Source organism: Narcine bancroftii, chromosome 1 (assembly GCF_036971445.1).
Source record: "Narcine bancroftii isolate sNarBan1 chromosome 1, sNarBan1.hap1, whole genome shotgun sequence".
Taxonomy (NCBI): Eukaryota; Metazoa; Chordata; class Chondrichthyes; order Torpediniformes; family Narcinidae; genus Narcine; species Narcine bancroftii.
Window position 1 is genome coordinate 131,940,392 of NC_091469.1, and position 23,160 is coordinate 131,963,551.

At 43.1% G+C, this 23,160-nt stretch overlaps 1 protein-coding gene and 1 long non-coding RNA gene across 2 annotated transcripts in view; one reads left to right on the plus strand and one right to left on the minus strand.

Moving 5' to 3' along the window:
* LOC138764327 (caspase-3-like) overlaps nucleotides 1–14,913 on the plus strand; it is a 44,426-nt gene extending 29,513 nt beyond the window's left edge. The window contains exons 3-7 of the mRNA XM_069940090.1: nucleotides 838–965; nucleotides 2,134–2,262; nucleotides 2,858–3,033; nucleotides 7,731–7,866; nucleotides 13,262–14,913. Of these exons, the coding sequence (XP_069796191.1) occupies nucleotides 838–965; nucleotides 2,134–2,262; nucleotides 2,858–3,033; nucleotides 7,731–7,866; nucleotides 13,262–13,485 (793 nt within the window). The 3' untranslated portion in view covers nucleotides 13,486–14,913. The remainder of the gene's footprint in view (nucleotides 1–837; nucleotides 966–2,133; nucleotides 2,263–2,857; nucleotides 3,034–7,730; nucleotides 7,867–13,261) is intronic.
* LOC138764337 (uncharacterized) overlaps nucleotides 1–23,160 on the minus strand; it is a 41,555-nt gene that overhangs the window by 11,155 nt on the left and 7,240 nt on the right. The window lies entirely within an intron of this gene.

Genomic DNA, 23,160 nt, shown 5'->3' on the forward strand with positions numbered 1-23,160 from the left:
CGTGCTGGAGGCTGAGGAGTGACCTTTATAGAGGAGTATAAAGTCATGAGGGACATTGATGAGATGAACAGTCATGCCTTTTTCCTCAGATTTGTGGAATCTAAAACTAGAGAGAGTTGGCTTAAGGTGAGAGGGGAAAGATTTAAAAGGGACTGAATGGGTAACTTTTTCCAATCGTCGTCGGTATCTGGAATGAGCTGCCGTAGGAGATGGTAAAGGCAAGTACAATATGACATTTGGATGGCTGCTGTCAGGAATGGTTAAGCGTAGCCATTCTCAACATTTTTACCTGCCCCTCTTCCCCCTGGACTCTGCTCAAAGGTTATCGGTCCCCTTCCCTGTGTTGCAGTCAAGTTTAAGTTCCTACTGACTACATAAAAAATTTAAAAAAAAAAAAATAAAGCTTTTACTCAAATGTGCTTTTGACCTGGGTGGTGCAGGACTCCCAATGAGAATGGCTGGTTTAGAGGGATATGAGACTATCTCAGAGAGGCCACTTGGTTGGTATGGATGAGTTGTGCTGAAGAGCTTGTTACTGAGGTGTATTTCTCTCTGACACTCCCTTCTGTGACTTCTGGATGTTTTAATGCAAGGTTGTGAAACTAAATGGAGCAGATGGGGAAGAAATAGATAGGAAGCCTGGAATTAGGAAATGGAGTTTTAGTTTTACTGTTCTTTATCCGCATGGTTTTCTCAGGCAGATTTAACCCTATTAAATACTTTTTGTGTAAGTAAGAAGAATGCCTGCTTGTATTAAAATAGATTTGTTTTACATTTTTTCTATTTTAAACTGAATCATATCTGTCGCATGGTAAATCTGAGTGTGTTCCTGTTCAGAACCCAAAAACCGTTTGATCATGGAGACAGAGCAGAATCTGATGATCCACCTATGATATATAATATGAATTACAAACATATTGGCATATGCGTCATTTTTAACAATAAGAATTTCAAGCCGCATACAGGTAATTGCACATTTCCTTGCACATATGATTTCTAAACACAATTTAGATTGTGCTTGAATTAAAACCAATTAACTTGCTCATTTATAATCTGTTGCTGCTCAAGTATTTTAATGTTTATTAAATCATTATTAATGATGCATCATCTTTGGTTGATTCCATAGTGATATCACTAATGCACCAAATTATCCAAGTTTAAATTTTCATAGTACTGTGAAAGTGAATCATTTGTGAACTTAAATAACTTGGGAGCTTGAGAGTTTATCCCAGGAGTGACTTGGACCAGCAATGTCTTACAGTTGATGCAGAATCAGAATTTGTCATGAACATGTCACAAAGTTTGTTGTTTTGAAGTGGCATTGCAAGTGCAAATATTAAAGCTATAAATTCATTGATTAAATAAATAAATGCAATGAGAAGAGAAAGTGAGGTAGTATCTGTAGGTCATTGTCTGTTCAGAAACTTGATGGCAGAGAGGAAGAAGCTGTTTTTGTGTTATTGGGTGTTTGACTTCAGACTCTTAATGGCTCCTTCCTGTGGAGGGCATGGCCTGGATGGTGGGGGTCCTAGAAGATAGAGACTGCATTATTATGACACTGCCTCTTGTAGATGTCCTCGATGGGGTGATGGCACTGACTGCCACTGGCTGAGTTCACAACTCTTTGTAGTCCTTTTCTGTACTGTGTATGAGCACCTCCATACCAGACAGTGAACGGTGAGGCAACCAGTCCGAATGCTCTCCATGGTACACTTGTAGAAATTTGCAAGTCTTTGGTGACCTACCAAATCTCCTCAAACTCCTCACTAAGTATAGCTGCTGGCGAGCCTTTTTTGCGATTGCATCAGCATGGAGGTCCTTCAGAAATGATGAATCCCAGAAATTAACTAAGACACCAATAGTATCACTTTAGTGTTGCTTTGATAAAGCGTGTAAAATTAGATGGCCATCTAGTGAATCCTTTTGCAACAGGCTCAGCCTTAGTGTTTTCTTTTTGTTACCTGATCCCTGGTAAGTAGGATCACTATATTCACCATCAAAACCTCAATATTTGTAATAGTTTTTAAAGATGATCTCTACTGCTTGAATAATTGATACCACAATGGAATTAACAAATATAAAGCAAGTTCATAAGAAAATAAAATTACAATTTTTTTTGCTTTTTGTTTTAAGGGATGCATATTCGCAATGGTACTGATCAAGATGTTGGTAATTTAAAAATGACATTTAAAAATTTGGGATTTAAAATTACAATTTATAATGATCTTACATGTGGTCAGATGCTTGAAAAGCTGAATATTGGTAAGTGTTGGTCATTAAATTGCATTATGCCTTTCAACAGTGTTTTTGTAGCTTAATTAGTTAATGTGATCATTTGTGATGCGAGGCTTGAGATACTAAGGCAACTGTGGAAGCACAGTCAATTTTTGGTTAAATCTTTAAGATGCATGAAAGGTTTGATGGAATGAATGGGAAAGACAATGCTATCTGCTTGCCCAGCCATTAATGATCTGATGCAAATCATTGGAACAGAAAAGGGGTAGGGTATAAATCCATGCAATCTTGGGCCATCATTCTGTTATAATTTGGAATTCAGACTTGGTAAAGTCTATTGATCCTTGACTTGAAACGCTCTATTGACCTGGCAGTTACAGACTTGTGTAGGAAAAAAATTACATAAATGCTGGACTTGTTGACAATACTCATCGCTGTAAAATAAGTAAATATGAAAAATTGGCTTGCATGAATTCGGGTTTTTTTTTTAAATTTCATCAAGAAATTATGTTTCCAGAATGGGCAAATTTGGGAAGAAATAGATGATGAAATCTAGATTTTAAAATTGTGCTAACTGTTCCTGCTTTTATCATTCATGACATTCTATTTTGTTTATTGATAGTTGCCAAGGATGACTACAGCCAAATGGCAGCTTTCGTCTGTATTTTCCTTAGTCATGGAGAAGAAGGATTTCTGTATGGAACAGATGGATGCAAAGAAATTAAGGAATTCACTAGTATATTTAGAGGAGATCAATGCAAATCTCTAGTTGGCAAACCAAAGTTGTTCTTCATACAGGTATTGAAGGATCAGTGTGTAGAATGACAGCACAGTACGGACCCTTTGGCCCAGAGTGTTGTGCTGATCTAATAATCTACTCTAACAACTGTCTGGAATTTCTCCACACCATAAACCCCCCCCCCCCGCCCCATTTTTTTTTCAGTTCCATGTACAGTAAAATACCCATTATCCAACACCTATGGGGATTGCAGATGTCGGATATGTGAATTTTCAGGTTGACTGAGTCTTTTACAATAAAAACACCAAAATGCTTGAGGAATTCAGCCAGTCTTTTCCGAGACTATAGGAGACAAAGATATATTGCCAACGTTTCAGGCCTGAGCCCTTCAAGGAATAAGCCAGAAGCAGGAAGTCTCAGAATTCAAACAATGGGGAGAAATCCAGACCATTGAAAGTTGTTAATTGGATATGATAAGGGAAAAGGTAAGAATTTATCATGTTTGTGCGAAAGGAGATGGAATGGAGAGACAGATAGGGAAAGGCGAAGGGGGAAGAAGTTGGAGGGTGGGTGGGTGGCACGGTTGTTTTAATAAAAGCCAGAAAATTTGATATTAATGCCATTTGGTTTGATCGTGCCCAGTCAGAAGACGAAGTGTTGATGTTCTGCTTACCTTGTCTCTGTTTTGTCCTCCTGGTCTTGTCCTTCCCCATCTACATCTTGGACACTTCACACATCCACCATCAATTCAACAACTTCCAGTTCCCTGAACTTGATACGCCTCATGTTTACCATGGGTATCCAATATCCACCTCCATCCCCACACTCAAAGCCTTCTGTTTCTTTCTAGATAATAGAATCAACCAGACTCCCTCCACCACCCTCCTCCAGTTTGCAGAACTTGTCCTCACCCATCATAATTTCTCCTTTGATTCATTCCACTTTCTCCAGGTTAGCCATGGGTACCCACTTGAGCCCCAGCTATGTCTGCCTTTTTGTTGACTACGTGGAGCAATCCATGCCACAAGCCTACACAGGCAAGGCCCCCAACTCTTCTTCCGCTACATCGATGACTACTTTGGTGCTGCCTCATGTACCCACAATGAGCTCGTTGACTTCATCCACTTTGCTGCCATTTTCTACCCTGACCTCAAATTCACTTGGTCAATCTCTAGCAACACGCTCTCTGCCTCTGCCGACAAACTCTCGACAGACATCTTCTATAAACCCACCAACTCCCGCAGTTACCTCGTCTACACCTCTTCCCAACCAGTCTGCTGTAAAGATACTATCCAATTCTCTCAATTCCTCTCCGACGCATCTGCACCCAGGATGAGGACTCCCATGCCAGATCATCAGAGATGTCCTCCTCCAAACAACGTGGCTTTCCCTCTACCACCATCAGCTCAGCACTCACCCGCAGCTCCTCCATTTTCCGCAACTCCTCACCATGCACAAGGATAGATTCCTCTTGTCCTCATCAAGCCTCTGCATCGAACACATCCACTTCCGCCACCTACTACATAGTTCTACCACTAAGCACGTATTCCCTTCTCCGCCTTCAGCAGGGACTGCTCCCTCTGAGACTCCCTTGTCCACTCCTCCCTCCCACCAATCGTCCCATTGGGACCTGTCCCTATGACTGCAGGAGGTGCTCCATTTGCACTCAGACCTCCTCCCTCACCATCATTCAGGGCCCAAAACAGTTGTTCCAAGTGAAGCAACATTTTGTTTGTGAATCTGCAAGGGTCATCTACTGCATCTGGTACTCCAGTATGGTCTCTTCCACATTGGAGAGACTGGTCACAGACATGGAGATTGTTTGTTGAGCACCTTGGCTCTGTCAACCACATAGTGTGGATCTCCCAGTGGCCACCTATTTCAATTCTCCATCCCATTCCCTTGCTGACATGTCTGTCCATGGTCTCATTTGCTGCAAGACAGACCAGCTGTAAATTGAAGGGAACAGAACAACACCTCATCTTTCGACTGGGCACCTGCCAAACAGATGGCATTATTATTTTTCTAGCTTTTGTTAAACACCCCCATCTCTTCTTCCGCTGTCACTTTCCCTATCTCTGAAGCCCCTTTCACACTTGGCAGTGATCCCAGGAATTGAATGCCAATTGGCCTTTAAAGTGGCAAGTACGAAAGCAAAATCTGCTTGATTTAAGTCATCAGATGACTTAATTTCATGCCAGGAATTTCCAGCTTCAACTCCTAGTACAATCCCCAGCATCTATAGATGCCAGCGTTGAGATCCGGCAAGTGTGAAACGGGCAATTGCATTGCAGGCACTTCCTATTAAAAGTAGAACAGACCAAGTACCAGGGATAAACCCATGTAAGTGTGAAAGTGTTCATTGTTCCATTTAGGAGTGGTCTAGTGTGAAAGGACAAAGCCCCATTCCTCTCCCGGGACACTGAATGGCCTATTAACTGGGATGCAAGTGTGAAAGGGGCTTGATTCTCCATTCTGTCTCAAATTCTTACCTTGTCCCTTAACCAATTAACACCTTTGTTGGTCTGGTTTTCTCCCCATTGTTTGAATTTTGATACTTTATAAGATTTCCTGCTTCTTACTTATTCTGCTTATTCCTTGAGGGTCTTGGGCCTGAAACATTGGCAATATATCTTTGACTCCTATAGATGCTGAAAAAAACCGGCTGAGTATCAGCATTTTGGTGTTTTACTACAATCACAGCATCCACAGACTTTCATGTTTCACTCACTCTTACAATGCCTGACAAATACACCTGCATTAAGAATACACCATTTAAAAGACAAAACACAATAAATTACATACAGTAATTTAAAAAAAATCTTATTGTAGTCTTTATTTATGTAAAGATAACTTTAATCAAGTAATTTCTGTAATTTACAGTCTTTTAAAATACGATTCCAGTCATTGATGCTGTGACAGTGTTGCACTAACCTTGCCGCCATCATAATTAACCGCCTCCACCAAGTTTACAAATAAAGCCTTACTAATATACCTAATACTAGTAAAAATGAAGATTCTTACTAGGCAGTGTTATGAGCCCGGAGGACCCCAAAACCCAGCAGCAACAGAAATTCACCAAGACAAATGGTTACTTAAACAAAAGTTGCTTTTAATTATCTTTAAACATGAAAATAGAATCAAACTTTAACTTATCTCTATTGACTTAACTAACCTAACTTAACCCCCCCCCCCTTCTAATTCTAAGCTCAATGCATGTGTAAGTTCAGAAAAGTTATTTGGTTCAGTCAATCTCACTTCTCGTTCCCCAAGTTCACTGGTTGCAGGCAATTCTTATGCTGTGCACAGAATTTAACATTTATAAAGTTCACCAGGCTTTGGTGTTTGAAAGGTAAATGTTTACCGCTCAGGAAGGTTCTTGTCGGTTTTCAGAGAGATATTTGTTGTTCCAGGACATCCACAACTGATATACTTCCATCAGTCACCTCAGTGTCTTTCTGACGAAGCTTGCCCCTTCAGGGTTCTCCAGATGATAACCTCTTTCTTTCAGGACACCACAGAGTTCTTTTCTGTTTCTCTTACTCCAGTCCTCTCGCATGAACCATAAGGTCGTTTTCTCTCTCTCTCTCTCTCTCTCTCTCTCTCTCTCTCTCTCCCTCTCTTGCTCCCTCTCTTTCACCACATGACCCTCTTACAACAGCAAGCTCTCCCAGACAGCAGCAGCTCCAGCATGCTCTTTCATCTGTTGCCTTTGGTAAACAACAATCCATTAGTGAAGTCTCTTGAGCACTCTAGGACTCTTCAAAAGCTCTTGCAAAAGATCTGAGTAGCCGATATGTCTAGCATGGGGCAGAGATCCACTATTTCAAATAAAATCTATTTTAGTGTTTGTATGTGACCTTCTCTAACAAATCTTTTCTAATTTATCTCTCCAAACCATATCTATATGCTCTGTCACAACAGGGATAGGTAGTCACTTTGGGAGAGTTTCCCCAGTGGTGAGTGGCATCGGCTGGTTCGTCATTCTGGTGTCCTGGACATGCCCTCAGGGCAGCCTCACTTGCATCTGCACCAGTGTCTCGGTCAGGCCCTCGGTGCAACCCCACTTGCCTTCGCGCCAATGTCCTGGCCAGGCCCGCAGCGCAACCCCACTCGTTTCTGGGCCAGTGTCCCAGTCAAGCCCTCAGCACAACCCTACTTGCCTCAGTACCGGTCTTCCGGTCAGGCCTGTGGTGCAACCCCACTGGCCTCCACACCAGTGATGACAGCAAAAAGAATGTGTATGCACTGAGAGGCATTGCTGGTTCAGCAGGGCAAATCTGCATGTGCCCAACAAAGTCTGAGCACTCCCTTGAGAAGTCCATCCACCCAATCTTGTATTTCTTACTATATATTTCCTGTATTTTTTTTACTGTTTGAATTCTGGATAATGTCAAACTTCACTCTCTGAACTACAAGCTGTGCCCAGAGATATGTGCCAAGACAAATATCAAGTTGGAATGATCTGTTTATAAGTGCCGAGATATTCAAGAGGAATAGCCTATTTTATTGCTATGATAGATGTTATGGATGCAATCTCTTTTGAAGTTTCCCTTCAGAAAAAGGTAAACAATGTGCAATGTACTGTAAATCATGTCTTGTATTTAAATTGAGCAGTTGACGATGTTATCATGTTCCAGAATTAATTTTTGTTAGGCAACTTGAATATTATTTTTTGAATTAGTAGATTTTTTTTGTTTTTAATTTTCCAGATATTAAATTTTTTGTTTTTGTTTCCCCATTCTCTGCTGCTTAGGCCTGTCAAGGAAATGAATTTGATGCAGGTGTTATGATCGACAGCATTGAAACAGATAGTGTTGAGGAAAGGAGTACATCCTTGCAAAAAATACCTGTAGAAGCTGATTTCTTGTATGCTTATTCTACAGCACCCGGTGAGTGATTAAGCATTGTTCTAATACTGAATCTCTTAAGTTACAATATGATCACATTATAGATGGAGCCTACATGTATCCAGCATAAATTTCTCACATCTGTTCCTTGACAGGAAGTAAGCCTCTTTTTAAAAAAAAAACTGGAGACCATATCTTAGTTTATTTCTTCATTTCAAATACAGGGTACTTTGAGAATGGAGTTTCAAAAGAGTAATTGAGAAAACTTCTGGCAGTTGTCAGGCAGCCTAAAACCTCTCCAAATTTAATTTGATATTTAAGGCGAGAGTTTGTGTTTTGGATTTGCGTTGTTCAAGCCAGTTGGACAGAAAGGGTATTACAGTGACAGAAACGATCCTTAGAAGCCAATGTTGACTGGCCAAAGTTTGCAAGATCTCAATTGGATTATTCAGTACTGAGAGTGGATAAATGGCAAAACAATCAGGAACTGTTGGGGTGTGAAAAAGAATAAGTTGCAGGATGACAGGAAAGGAGGAAAGGAAGAATGGGACTGCTCGGTGGATGTTGGTATAAACTTGTTAAGCCAAATGGTATCCTTTTATATCATGAATAAACCCAATTAGTCACGAAAAACATGCTGGATGTATCTTTCCTATTGAATATTGAGATATAGACAAATTAAAAATCAAGTGAGAAGAACTTTCCCAAAAATTCTGCAAGTATCCAGCAGGTTGGGAGTGATGTGTGGGGGGGAAAAAATGATTGAGACTTCAGGTGAACAACCTTCAGAACTTGGGCAAGTCAGAAAAAAAGTTTTAATTACAGAGAGGCAGTGAGAATAAAGGGAGTGTCTAGGAGAGGGTCCTGGGACTTAAATATACAAACCAATAATATTGTAAAGCTCTGAAGCGGGATAATTGTTGGAGTCAGCTGACAGTGCAACTCCTCTCTTGGAGGAAACCTAAAAGAAAATTATTTGGAAAAAGGAGAAGGGGAAAGAAAATTGAGGCACAGGACAGAGCAGTTGCTGGAATTCTGGAACTAAAGAGAAAACTAGAGAAACAATATGTAAGTGATGTCATCTGTAGAGGGAGGAAAAAAATCAGTCAGTGCTGATATAAAGTCATAAACACATTTTTTTTTCTCCACACGTGATACCAATAAATATTAAACATTTAACCTAACACCAAAATGCTCAGAACAGGCCTTTGGCCCCTAATGTTTGTGCCGATTCTGATGCCAATTTAAATTCATTGCACCTGTCTCCTTGAGGCCTATATTCCAACATTGACTGTCTAAATGCTACGTAAACTCGTAACAATTTCCACAACCACAGTGGTTGTTGTCCAGCCACCTACCACTAAATAAAAACAAAAATTCATTGATCTATTTTACCCCTCTGTTTAAAGCTATGCCCTCTAGAAATTTGACATTTCCTCCTTGAGGAAAAAGACTGTCTACCCAATCTTTGCTTCTCATAATTTCGTATACTTCTCTCAGATCACCCCTCAGGAACATAGGAAGTAGGAACAGGAGTAGGCCAAAAATGGCCCATCGAGCCTGTTCCGCCATTCAATACGATCATGGCTGATCTAATTTATGACCTAACTCCACCTACCTGCCTTCTCCCCATATTCCCTAATTCCTCTATCATGTAAATGTCCTTCAATGCTCCAGAGAAAATTATCCAAATTTGTCCAACCTCCTTCTAGCTATATTCTCTAATCTAGGCAACATTTTTTTTTTACCCTGTCCAAAGACTCTATAATCCAGCAACTGGAATTGTCCAAATTAACTTTTATCAAAGTTTTCAGCAGCAACATGGACTTGTCACCAATTATGCCCGACTGATGAGGGTAAATATACTATATGCCTTCTTTGCTACATTATCAACTTGTGCTGCTACTTTCTGAAAATTATGGATATGTGCTCCAAATTCCCTCTGTTTATCATTACTCCTAAGGGCCCTGTAGTTTCCTCTTGTATTTAACTTCTCAAAGTGTAATGTTACACACTAACAACACTTTTAATTATGTTTGGGTCTAAAGGGTTTTTGCTAGTACCAACACAGCAACAGCAATGGCAAATTCAAATCAATAGTTTTTATTAAACTATTAATAACTTAACCCCTACATGTGCAAATGTAAAATGTGTGTATATATATATATATGTGTGTGTGTGTTTGTGTGCGTGTGTGATAATTCCCATTCTGAAAAGCCGACCTTTAAAAATTCAGCATTATTTTATCTTGCTTGAAGGTCTTAAATTCCCAGTTCAGAAATAATTATAAAGCACTTTTAAACCTTATACCTTTAGGCCTCTTTTACTCACAATTATGTTTTTCACATGACGAATCTGCCCTCTGTGAATTCACAGACTGGACAAGGGTTAAATGAAGTGACCAAACACAAAAATAGACCCAGTCCTCTTTTCCAAAGAGACAGTAAAGTGGTCTTCATTATTTCAAAAGCCATGGATTCTATGTTCCCCTTTTAGAAGTAACACAACAACCAGCACCAATTCTGGTTACTGTAACTTAACCCTGTCTTTCACAAGGTTTCAACCCTGTCTGTCACAGTGTTTTGACTTCTGTGAACTCCAGCTGAACTGTTCCAAAACTGAAATCAAAATGTCTGAATTCAGTAATATACTTCTCCAAATCATGTGACAGTTACATGGCCATCATTTTTATTTCAACCAAAATTCTGTTCCATTCCATATCCATAACAACCTCTGACCTCATCTCTGTTCAAAAGGCTTTGATTAAAAACAGATGGCTTCCTCAGTAGTTCTTGAATAATTAAGACCTACTTGAGATCCATTTGTCTGTCCAAGACACATCGACTCCAAGAATGAACCCACAGTTAACTTGCTAAGAATACAGATACAATATTTTAACTCTATAATTTACTAAGGCATTTTTAAAAGAAATATACTTCAACACATCAATTACAGTTACACCTCATACTTGTTTGAATTAAATTCTATCTGCCTTTTTCTGCCCGTTTTCAAATGATCTGTATCTTTTGACACCCTTCTTCACTATCCACAGCTCTACCATTTTTTTGTGGAGACTAAAATGTCAGCCAACTTCCATTTTTGTCCAAATTATATATAACACTGGCCCTGGAACAAATGGTCACAGACCTCCTCTCAGAATAATGCCTTCCACTGCTACCATCCGTTTTATATGGCCAAGCCAGCGTTGAAACCAATCGATCAAGGTATTATGGATCCCATGTAACTTGATCTTCTTGAACAGTCTATCAAGGAGATCCTTGTGGAATGTTCATGTAGACAATATTCACTGTCATATCTTTATCAACTCCTTAATTTCAATCAACTTTAACTCCTGACCTCCCTACACACAGCAATGATGACTATCCATAATACTTCATGCTTTTCTGATTGTGAATAGATCCTATCCCTTAGAATCTTCAATTACCATAACTGTAAGACACACCAGCCTACAGTATGCTTGAACAACATTGGATTTTCTTTGGTTCTCAGGGACTTCACATGTGATCAGAGAGAAATCAGAGATTTGTCAAGGTTCCAGTTATCTCCTTTGTTAATTTTTCTCAACAACCTGGGGACATATCCACCTTGTTCTTCAAGAGACCTAACACCATCTCCACCTTGATATCAATTTTTTTCCCGGAATGTCAGTATATCCCTCTCTGATCTCATCATGTCCTTCTGCTTGATGAATACTAATGTGAAATACTTGTTTAGTACTTCACCCACTTCCTCTGGCTTCAGTCATAAATTCCCTTCTTTTGTCCTTGAGTTGTCCTATCCTCCTACATGTTGTATTAACTGCCTTGATCCATGCCAAGAACATCACCCTTTTGCCCTCCTAATGACCTATTTAAATTCTTTCTGACTTGCACTGTTGTGACCAATTCCAATTCTAAGACCTTGCACACTCTCCCTTTCTTGACTAAATGTGCAAAATCTTTCATCATCCAGGTTTCTCAAATCTTGGTATTCTTTTCAGTTTTCCTCAAAGGAACATGACAATCCTGAATTCTGACCAGCTTCCATTGTCAGATGTGGACTTGCCCAATAACAGCTGCACCCAATCTACTCCTCCGCAGCACCTGCCTTATACCATCATAATTGGCCTTACCCTCCCCCACACCTCCCCCCCCCCCCCCACCCAAAACTATCTGAAAACTTGTAGAGTTCTAACTGTTCCTAAAAAGTGCTCTCCACAACTCCAATCATCTGCTTGGGCTCATTTCCCAATACAAGTTCTGGTGTGGACACTTCCTTGGCTGGGATATCAAGATATTGTTTTAAGAAAGGATGCACCTGACAAATTCTGCCCAGCTAAGCCTCTGACATGAGGAACTCCTGTCAATAATGGAGAAATTCAAATCACCTGCTACAACTATTCTGTTGCCTTTGTGTCTTTCCATGGTCTAACTACATAATTTTGTTCCTTGTGATATTTTGTATCTTTTGGTGAACCATAGAATATTACAGCACAGAAACCGGTTTCTTCAGCCCCTCTAGTCTACACTGAACCATTTTTTTGCCTAATTCCACTGACTGGCACCCAGTCCATAACCCTCCATACTGCTTCCATCTATGTATCTGCCCAAATTCCTCTTAAATGTTAAAATTGAGCCTGCATTTACCACTTGAGCTGGAAACACGTTCCACACCCCCACCATCCTCTTTGTGAAAAAGTTCCCCCTCGTGTTTCCCCTAAACTTTACCCTTTCGCTCTTAACCCATGTTCTCTGGTTTGTATCTCACCTACCCTCAGTGGAAAAAGCCTATCTGCATTTACTCTGCCTATCCCCCTCAGAATTTTAATACCTCTATCAAATCTCCCCTCATTCTTCTATGCTCCAGGGAATAAAGTCCGAACCTGTTTAACCTTTTCCTGCAACTCAGTTCCTGAAGACCAGGCAACTTCCTAGTAAATCTTCTCTACACTTTCTATCTTATTGATATCTTTTCTGTAGTTAGGTGAGCAAAACTGCACACAATACTCCAAATTTGGCCTTACCAATGTCTTGTTCAACTTTAACATCCTACTGCATTTTTGTGGTGTGAGGTACAGTTGGTGCAAAAAGTTATATTGCACCAACCTGTATCTGGCAATTAATGATTCTCGTCACACTATCCAGACACTCTTCATTGATTGTTGAGGTGAAGTCTGACTCCCATCTCTCCCTTGACCTGTGTAAGCTTGGCTTTGGTTCCTCACTTCGGAATGTGTAATATATTCGAGACATAAATTTACACACCTTCTCTTGACAATTTAGAATCTCCATATTACGAGACCTCGGCAGGGAATGAAATTTGATACTAATCTTTTAGTATGTTTCCATGGTCTAACCATATCGCATTAAGATTTTTTTTGTTTTTGAATGAAAATTTCTAAAGTAATTTTACGTGTTTTTTTTTAAATATTTCTCAGGCTACTACTCTTGGCGAAATACAAGCAATGGTTCTTGGTTTATTCAGTCATTATGCCATGTCCTGGATAAGTATGGAAAGAAACTTGAACTCATGCAACTGCTTACCAGAGTCAACCACAAGGTGGCACTAGAATTTGAATCTGATGCAAGTGAAGTGCAATTCTGTGCAAAGAAACAAATCCCTTGCATTATTTCAATGCTAACAAAGGAATTTTATTTTTGATCAAGACAGCTGTAGAAATGCATGAAAATTGCATAAATTCTCTGTAGAATTATTTTAAAATTTCTGCCCCTTTTAATGATTCACCTGCCAGCAAAGAAATAATAATTTGAACAAAGAACCATTTATATTACTTTCTGCTGGTTATTTTGATTAACCTACTCTGTTAAATATTTGAATGTAACAATTTTTTGTAATTTTGAAATTTGTACATTTAAATTTCATTAAGAGCAATATGCTCGGTTTTAAGGACCATATAACCATATACAACACCGAACAGGCCAGTTTGGCCCTACTAGTCCATGCCGGAACAAATCTCCACCCTCCTAGTCCCACTGACCAGCACCTGGACCATAAAATGTAATATAAATTACATTTTGAATAAACAATGTGAACCAGAGTTATAAAAGCTAAATAAAAAAAAAACAGATATGGATACTATTAAGTGCCTTGACTTAGTTTACTTACAGCTCAAAATTAGGACTGCAAGCTGTGTTCCAGCGATGTAAAGGCATACCAGATTGATATTTTGGTGCATAGCTGAAGGAATACTAAACTTAAATTGTCATATTTCAAAGGAAGCTTTAAACAAAGACCTCGTCTTGACCATGCAGCTCTTTAGATCTCATAGCACTATTCAAAATCAACCAATATCTCCAAATATTTTGCTCAACCATCATGTATGGACCATATTGTTTCCCCAACATCACAAAAATAAATAAATTGATCATTTATCATGTGATCCTTTGTAAGATTGGATTACACTATTTACTATTACTTCCTACATTTAATAAGTATTGGCTGTGAAAGCATTGTGATGTCCTCAGGTGATGAAAGATACCAAGTTGAAGTTTGAATATTTGAGTGGAGATTAGCTGACTGAATGTTCCACAATTGCTTGGCCAATTTTAGAATTTTTCTTTTGCTATAAGCAAAGTTGAGGTTTCTGAACAAATATTTTTGTTCTTTGACATACCCAAGTGTGTAATCAGACAGTCCTCACACAATATCAGTAAGACTGACATTTTGTACAGATAACATTATTCTGACAGTATCATACTTCCAAACACTTGTCATTTCCTGCTGAATAATGAGCAAACAAAACCACCAGCCTTTCCATTGGATTATTTAGCCTCATTGTGATACTTTGTTAGTCTGTAATAACTGTGCCTCTTTTTTCCTTTCTCCCCTGTGGAGAGGATGGGAAGCTTGGTAATTCAATGCTATTCCCTCATGAAATTAGACTATTATAAGTCTCCTCAGCTGTGGAGAAAGGAAATGTTTGCATTGGTGTAAAAAAAATCTTTAATGAATGCAAATTGTATCTCATCTTTAAATATTTCAAGCATTGTATACTTTCAGTCAACAATCAATGACTTGTTGATTTAGTAACTTGAATGACAAATTTTGAAATAAAAGCATTACAAAAGATTTTCATTGTATTATCTGTTACATACATTGAATAATATAGTACTTTAAGTCATGCAAACTTTTCTTCTGTTTAATGTAAATGGGTAGCTTATTTTTAGTTGTATTGGGCTATCAATTGTGCATCAAGGTGCAACAGGCGAACTGGCTCATGGAGACATGGGCAAGTTTGCGGCAGATCTGACTGAGAGCTCTATGTGCAGGGCAAGCCGACAGCATAATGCCTGATGTCATAAAGGTCCCGGGAGTCACAAGGATTACCTGGTTCCGAGGGATTTCAACGCGTGCAAGGAGTTCTATGAAAGTCAGTTGGTTCAACTTATTTTCGACTCTGTGCATGCCTAGTGCAGCTACATTGATGACCCCCCCCAATGGTCCAAACGGCATTGGGACCCAATGATGGCTGTCCCAAGCATGTAGAATGCAGTTTCACTGAAACTCAGCCACAGGGTATGAATAGACTGAAGCCCAATTCCAGGACAGGCAAATTGTCACGGACACAACAAAGTACTACTATGTGGTCGTTTCACTCGATCAGGAAATAGCAGGCCGCATCATTGATTTCCTACACCAACAACTGGTTGTGGACAGTTACGAAACAATCAAGGCACTCCTGATCCATACTTTTGGCTTCTGCTGTGATCGCACAGCACGGTTGCTTCACATGAACGGCCCAGATGACCCCACGTCAATGAACTTAATAAACAAGATTCTGGCACTAGCAGATAGCCATAAGCCACGTTTATTATTCAAACAAGTTTTGGGCAGATGCCAGAAGATTTCCACCTCATCGCTGACCACTATTTCAGTGACCCTAGCAAAATAGTGGCCTGCACAGATATCCTGTGTCACACCAAGCAGCATGGTGGGGTTTCCATCGACCGAGTTGCTGCATCACGCCCCATCACTCCACCAATGAAGCTGGTGTCACCTGCAGAAGGGATCAACATCAGTTCGGACTGTTGGCATTTTTACCACCAAAAGTAGGGTTCATGAACACAACATTATTGCCCACCCTGTCTTTTTCCCAGAAATCACTAATGGCCATGACTAATGGCTGCAGAAGCTGGCTATTGTGATAGTCTCCTTACCGGACAGACTCCAGGCAAAAGTTCCTCATAGACATGTCTATGTCCTCTCAAGCCATGACACCTACACCGGGAAGTCAGGACCAGTGCTCACCACTGCCAACAACAGCAGTATTCATACAAATGGCATGCGAACCATCCCCCTACAGCTCCGTTTCAGCTGTTTCACCTGGCCATTTACACTGGCAGTAGTGTCGCAGCCTTTATGGGTGCAGATTTCCTCTGGGCACTCTGCATCCTAGTGGACCTCAAGGGATGGCACCTAGTGAATGCCAAGACCTTCCAGACCTCACTCGGCAAAGCCGTTACTGGCCCCATACCTAGACTTTGTCAGGCAACGCATTTGCCAGAATACTAGTGGAGTTCCTGACCATCATTGCATTGTATTTCTCCACAGACTCTCCTAAGGATGGTGTACAGCACCACATTCCCACTCAAGGACCACTGCTACACGTTTGGGCAAGCAGGTTCCCACCTGACAAATTCCACCTTGTCAAGGAGTTCAGAAAAATGGAGGTGATAGGGATGATCCAGCACCCAGACAGCTTGTGGTTCTCTGTGCTGCATATGGTGCCTGTCAGATGGAGGATGGAAGCCATGCAGCCACTACAGAAGGCTCAATTATGCCACCATAGCTGACCACTACCCAGTGACCAACATTCAGGACTTTATGGCCAATTTGCATGGGGCACACATCTTTTCCAAGGTCAACCTGGTCCAAGGGTATCACCAGATCCCCAACATGGCCCTCATCACCCTGTTCGGCCTATTCAAGTTCCTTTCGGACTCGAACATAGCACAGATGTTCCAGCAGCTCATGGACTTGGTGGGGCATGGCTTGGATTTTGTCTTCATCTACTTCGATAATATCCTGATTACCAGCCGCTCGCACCAAGAGTATTTGACACATCTGCGCCAACTCGGCCAAGTTGTAGTCACTCAGGCAGCGGCAGTCGACCCCACAAAGTGGGTCATTGATTTCCTTGGGTACCACATCGAATGGCATGGAGTGACTCCCTTGCCAGTGAAAATCGAGGCCATACACCAGTTTGCCAGGCCCAGTACAGTCTAGGGCCTACAGAAGTTCGTGGGCAAAATCAACTTTTACCTACAATTCCTACTGTCAGTGGCCTGAATCATGTGACCCCTATTCAGCCTGATGTCCAGCAAGGCCCTGGAAATCACCTGGGACATGGAGTCAGCAGTGGCTTTGGAGCAGGCAAAGATGCCCTTCCAAATGCAACCTTTCTGATATACCTGCGGGTGGATGTACCCACAGCCCTCACGGTTGACACTTCCAACTCAACAGTTGGCGGCCTGCTGGAACAACTAATTAAGGTCAGTGGAAACCACTTGTGTTCTTCAGCCAGCACCTGTGACCCCCAGAGCTGAAATATAAGGGATAGTATAGACAGGAGGCACTGAATGGTCATAGTTAACATTTCACACAAGCACACCACAAGTCACAGCCCAGCAATAATTTGATACATTGGGAACTGAGGGAAGATTTGGCACAATCTGTTCCAGAATTCAATACATTTGCAAAAACACTGATTTTGCAAGGGAGAACATTCTGGCTGCCAAAGACAAACCAGCTTTTAAAACAGCTCTTGTGGCCAGCCATTTCTGTAGAATTCAGAGCAAAACTTGTTCTGTGAATGACTGGGCCTTTTTGGTGGATTAACTTGTGCCAGGAGGGTCTTTTGGGAAGCAACGTGCTTCGTTTAGATTGTGACAAACAGTGAAGGTCACTTGGATTGCTTCATTTTAAGTGTGACTAGTGAAGTTACTTGGAGATGCCAGGACCATGGTCTTGGAAGCTTTGTGGAGGCTGCCCAGTTCAATTCTTGCCTACAGAAGGACCAGGAGTGGTGTGACCACAGCTCATGTGGATTGAGATTTCTTCAAAGGCAATGCAAGAAGAATTCTTGAGTCTTCCCATCAGTTCAACATTAATTCTGGGCATCAAATTTCAAAGGCCAATACTTCAAGTAACTTTCTGGATTTTGGCCTGGATTGTAATGGTTCCAGTAACACACATGCTAGACACGCGCATGCTAGGCACGCACACGTGCACACATGCTAGACACGTCCACATGTACACAGCTGGGATAGATATAGTATTAAGGAGAGTTTAAAAGTTAAAACTAAGAGTTAGAAATAAAATGTGTTTTAAAAATTAAACACTGGTTCATTGTCTATTGCTGCTCATTATTGCTCCGTTCGTAACAGCTGCTAGCCCTCTACCTCGCCATCTGGCACTTTTAGTATTTCTTGAAGGGGTGGGAGTTCACAGACCACAAACCCCTCACCTTCGCATTTGCCAAAATGTCAGATCCATGGTCGGCAACGCCACCTGTCATACATCTCGGAGTATTCCACCATCAAACACATCTCCAGCAAAACAACATTCCTTCATCCACTCAGTGCATTCCCTGTCCCCAGAGTTGGACTACACAGCACTTGCCAAGGCACAGCAGCTGGACAAAGAAATGCCGGCCTACTGCACCGCAGTCTCGGGCCTGCAACTTGAGGACATCCCCTTCGCCCCAACAGGCAGCAAGCTCCTCTGTGATGTGTCCACCAGCCAAACCTGGCCCATCGTTCTGGCTTCTTGGAGGTGTCGTATTTTCAACACACTACCATCCAACTGGTGGCGGTTAGATTCGCTTGGCATGGCCCACACAAGCAGGTTAGGCATTGGGCAAGGACATGCATACACTGCCAGACCTCCAAAGTCCAAAGGCCTCCCTTCAACCCTTCAAGCTGATGCAGAGGAGATGTCGTCCATCTGCTGCTGGTCTCCTGAGGGGAGGTATCATGATCGACAATTCGCCAGGTGGCCAGAAGCCGTACTGCTCGCTGACATATCCACAGAGTCCTGCGCCAGAACCCTCATTGCAAGCTGGGTTGCACGTTTTGGCCTGCCTGCCAACATTACCTCAGACGGGGGAAGTTGCATTTCATGTCCAGCCTATGGTTGGACCATCCGCAGTCTAACAGTCCAACAGCTTGGTAGAGCGTTTCCACTGGTACCTGAAGTTGGCCCTGATGGCACGCCTCTGAGGCTTAGATTGGGTGGACGAGATCCAATGGGTGCTTCTTGGCATCTGCACAGCTCCCAAAGAAGACTTAGCCACTTCTTCGGCAGAGTAGGTATATGGCTCCCCACTGATGGTTCCAGCAGCCCGTGGGACAGAGGAAACACCTGCGGCAGCGCTAACAAGACCCCGAGAGAAACTAGGAACACTAACTCCTGTCCCAACTTCATGCCATGGCCCGGCACCTTCCTTTTTCACCAAGGACCTCTAGGACTGTGACTACGTCTTCATCCGCAGGGGCTTGCACCTGACACCATTCCAGCAGCAGTATGAGGGCCCGTAGAAGGTGGTGCATCAGAATGGAACCACTTGCATCTTTGATGTGAATGGTAATGAGGAGACCTTCACCATTGACCACTGCAAGCCAGCGCACCTAGACTGGAACACCCTGTGACTGTGCCACTCCCACACTAACAAGGTCAGCCATCCAAACAGACTAAAGAGGTTTTGGCAGTGGATTCCACAGTTCCTAACACCAGTACTAGGAGGGGGGTCATGGGGCAGCTCGTCCACGCAACAGGCGAACCGGCTCACGGGGTCGCAGGCAAATCCATGCCAGATCTGACTCTGAGAGCTCTGGGTGTAGTGTAGGCCCATAGCTTAGTGGCTGATGTCATTAAAAAGGTCCCGGGAGTCATAAACATCATCGCGTGCGAGAGTTCTATAGAGGTCAGTTGGTTCAACTCACTTTCAACTTAGTGTAGTTCTTTCTCTCATTGCATGCCTCATGGAGCTATCTGTTAAGACTGCCTCCACTGGCCACGTGTTCCAGGTATATTCTATTTGAAAGAAAAGTTGTCTTGCAAATTTCTTGAAACTTTCTTCCCCTCACCTTAATGTGATTTTATGTGGTGGTGCAGGGTTGAAGGATTCTTAACAGCAAAATGGGGATAGTTAATAGAACTGAGTGCAAGGAAATGTTTTAAATCCTGTTTTGTATTCTTGCCACAAGATGGCAGTGCAAGATTTTTGTCAAAAATGCGAGGTCACATTAAAGGTTCGGAAGCAAAAATAATCTGATGAAAAAATTCAGGAGGTGCAGCAACAAAGTGCTGAGTTGACATTTCTGGTCAAGACCTTGCATCAATTGGTTGCCTCCATGGACATTGGAACACCTAAAGCAGTCTGCCAATATCAAGATCTGCGCTAAATTTTGTTCTGCTCTGTTCTTCCTTGTGTCTAAAATTTACAATGGACCAAAATTCATTCATTCATCCAATTCTGACCTCTGCAATAACCTTAATTTTTCTTTTAATACTTCATTAAAAAATAATTTCAATTTGATAGACTTTAAGTTCTAAAATTCCATCAAGTCATTCCTCAATGTCAGCAGAAACAAGAGCTGACCATTGACTTCAGGAAATGGGGGAGAGTATGAGGAAGTTCAGGTCTCTGTATATATCAGCAGTGCTGAGGTGGAGATAGCACACAGAACAGGAAAGGATAGAAACCAGTCCTTCAGCCAACATATTTGTGCCGAACATGATGACCAAATCAAGCTAAAACTGATAGATATCCTTAAAAAAAATAGTATTTCTTTAATGAATTGTTTAATGGTTTCAAGTGTTGCAAAGTTGCCCTGACGTGCAGATTTTCTTTAGCGATGCGCATGATAACAGCCCCACAAGCCCTTGCCCCCCCAAAGATGCCAATTAACCTACAACCCTGGTACATTTTTGAAGGGTGGGAGGAAACACGAGTGTTGTGGTATACCACCAACCTACTGCAGGGGGCAACCTCTGTACCTGAAGGAGTGTGAGGGGACAGGACAACACCTGGCCGACAATCAATCAGTCGGCCTGAATGGATCAAGCCCCACCTGGTCAGGTGTCAATTACCTTCCGGGACATAAGCCTGCGCCGGCCTCCCGAGGGCTCACTCAGAGTTGCTACAGCCACAGCCAGCCTGGTTCTGAGGAAGTCTTTGTGGATTAAAGCCTGTTGTACAGTCTTTATCTTTGTGTGTGTCTGATTCTGGCTAACAGTGCACCACAATTTAATCCACAAAATTTTCCCACGGCACCTATGGAAAAACTCCTGTGTGCAGGGAGCCTCGAGGTCGACCCACGCCACCCGGAAGCCCAGACATTCTTTGAGATCTGGCAGCACGCAGTTGAGGCAATCATCGAGGCACATGAGGGCGACATCCTGGAGTCCAATTGGAAGAGGTTCGTCCTACTCCGGTCAAAGCTGGGTCCCCGCACCTTCCAGGAAACTAAAGGCTGCTCCACGTACAAGAGCACAATGAACACTCTCGAGAACTTGTACAAGCCTCCCATGAATGCGGTCTGTGCAAGGTACCTCCTCAATACCCGAGCCCAGCAACCCGGGGAGATGGCTGAGTCTTACCTGGGATACTTGCGAGAGTTGGCCCCACCGTGTCTGGCTGAACCTGGGGTAGGTGCAGAGGAGGTCGAGAGGCTGATCCAGGATGTTTTCAACCGAGGGCTATGCTCGAGGGCCATCCTGCAGAAACTGCTGGAAGACAACATCTATTCCCTAACCAGGACTGTGGAAGTGGTCCAAACCCTGGAAGCAGCAGGCCTGCATGTCGAAGCCTTCAATTCCAGGTTCTCCCAGGCTCCCTCATGGCCCTCTCACACTGCATCTGCACCCCCAGGCTGAGCTGGGAGGAGAATGTCGCTGCGGCAGGTGCCCGGCGCCCCTGTAAGTACTGTGGGTCCTGGTGTGGGTCAGACTGACGATTGCGCCAAAACTGCCCAGCTAGGAACCAGTATTGTTTCCGATGCAGCAAGAAAGGCCACTTGCAAAAGTGTGCCTCTCTAAACCTGACGGCAGATCAGCAGCCCTCTATGACCTCTCCACCTTCTCCGCAGATGCTCCCACGTGTGCGTGCCGGGCGGCGCCATTGTCCCGCGATGACATCCCCCTTCCCCGACTTCGACCGTGCAACTTCAAAGGGCCCCTGCCTTCCACGAAGTGAAACGTCTACTTCCTCATGGTAGTGGACAAGTACTCAAGCTTCCCTTTCACCGACCCTTGTCTGGACACCTCCATGGCCCACCGTCATCAGGGCCTTGGGGCAGATTTTCACCATGTTTGGCTACCCCGCCTTCATCCACAGCGACCGGGGGTCTAGTTTCATGAGCGACGAGCTGCACCAGTACCTGACGGTAAGGGGCATTGCGACCAGTCGCACGACAAGCTAATAACTTGAGAGGCAACGGGCAAGTGGAACGCAAGAATGGGGTGGTCTGGAAGGCAGTCCTCCTGGTTCTCAGGTCAAAAGAGTGGGCCATTGACTACTGGCAGGACGCCCTGCCCGAGGCACTCCATGCCATTTGGTCACTGCTGTGCGCAGCTACCAACGAGACCCCTCACAAACGTCTGTTCTCGTTCACAAGGAGGTCGGCGACTGGAATGTCACTCCCAGCATGGCTCACGTCCCCGGGATTGGTGCTTCTGAATAAGCATGTACGGACACACAAGGCCGAAGCCCTGGTAGAGCAGGTTTTCCTCCTTCATGCAAACCATAACTACCCTTATGTTAGGTTCGGCAGTGGCAGGGAGGACACCGTCTCAACCAGGGACTTGATACCAGAAGGAGCACCCACCACACCACGCCACCCTCCAACCCAGGACGACGCTGACCAGGCAAACATCCCTGTCCCCAGGCAACAGGGCCTCCTTGACCACCAGGGGCCCGCTTCAACCTTAGGAGACGAACCCACCCCCCCCCCCCCCCCCACCCATCCAATATGACCCGCATACGTCAGCCCTAGCCCCCCTGGCCATCCCTCCGTGCGGATCAAGCCCCACCCGGTCGGGTGTCAATCTCCCTCCGGGATATAAACCTGCACCGGCCTCCTGACGCCTCACTCAGAGTTGCTGCAGCCACAGCCAGCCTGGCTCTGTGGAAGTCTTTAGTGGATTAAAGCCTGTCGAACAGTCTTTATCTTTGTGTGTGTCTAATTCTGGCTAACAGCGCACCACAAAGAGCACCCAGAGGCAACACTCACAGTCATGGGGAGAGTGTACAAACTCCTCACAGACAGCACCAGATTTGAATCCGGGTTGCTGGCTCTCTACTATCAATTGTGC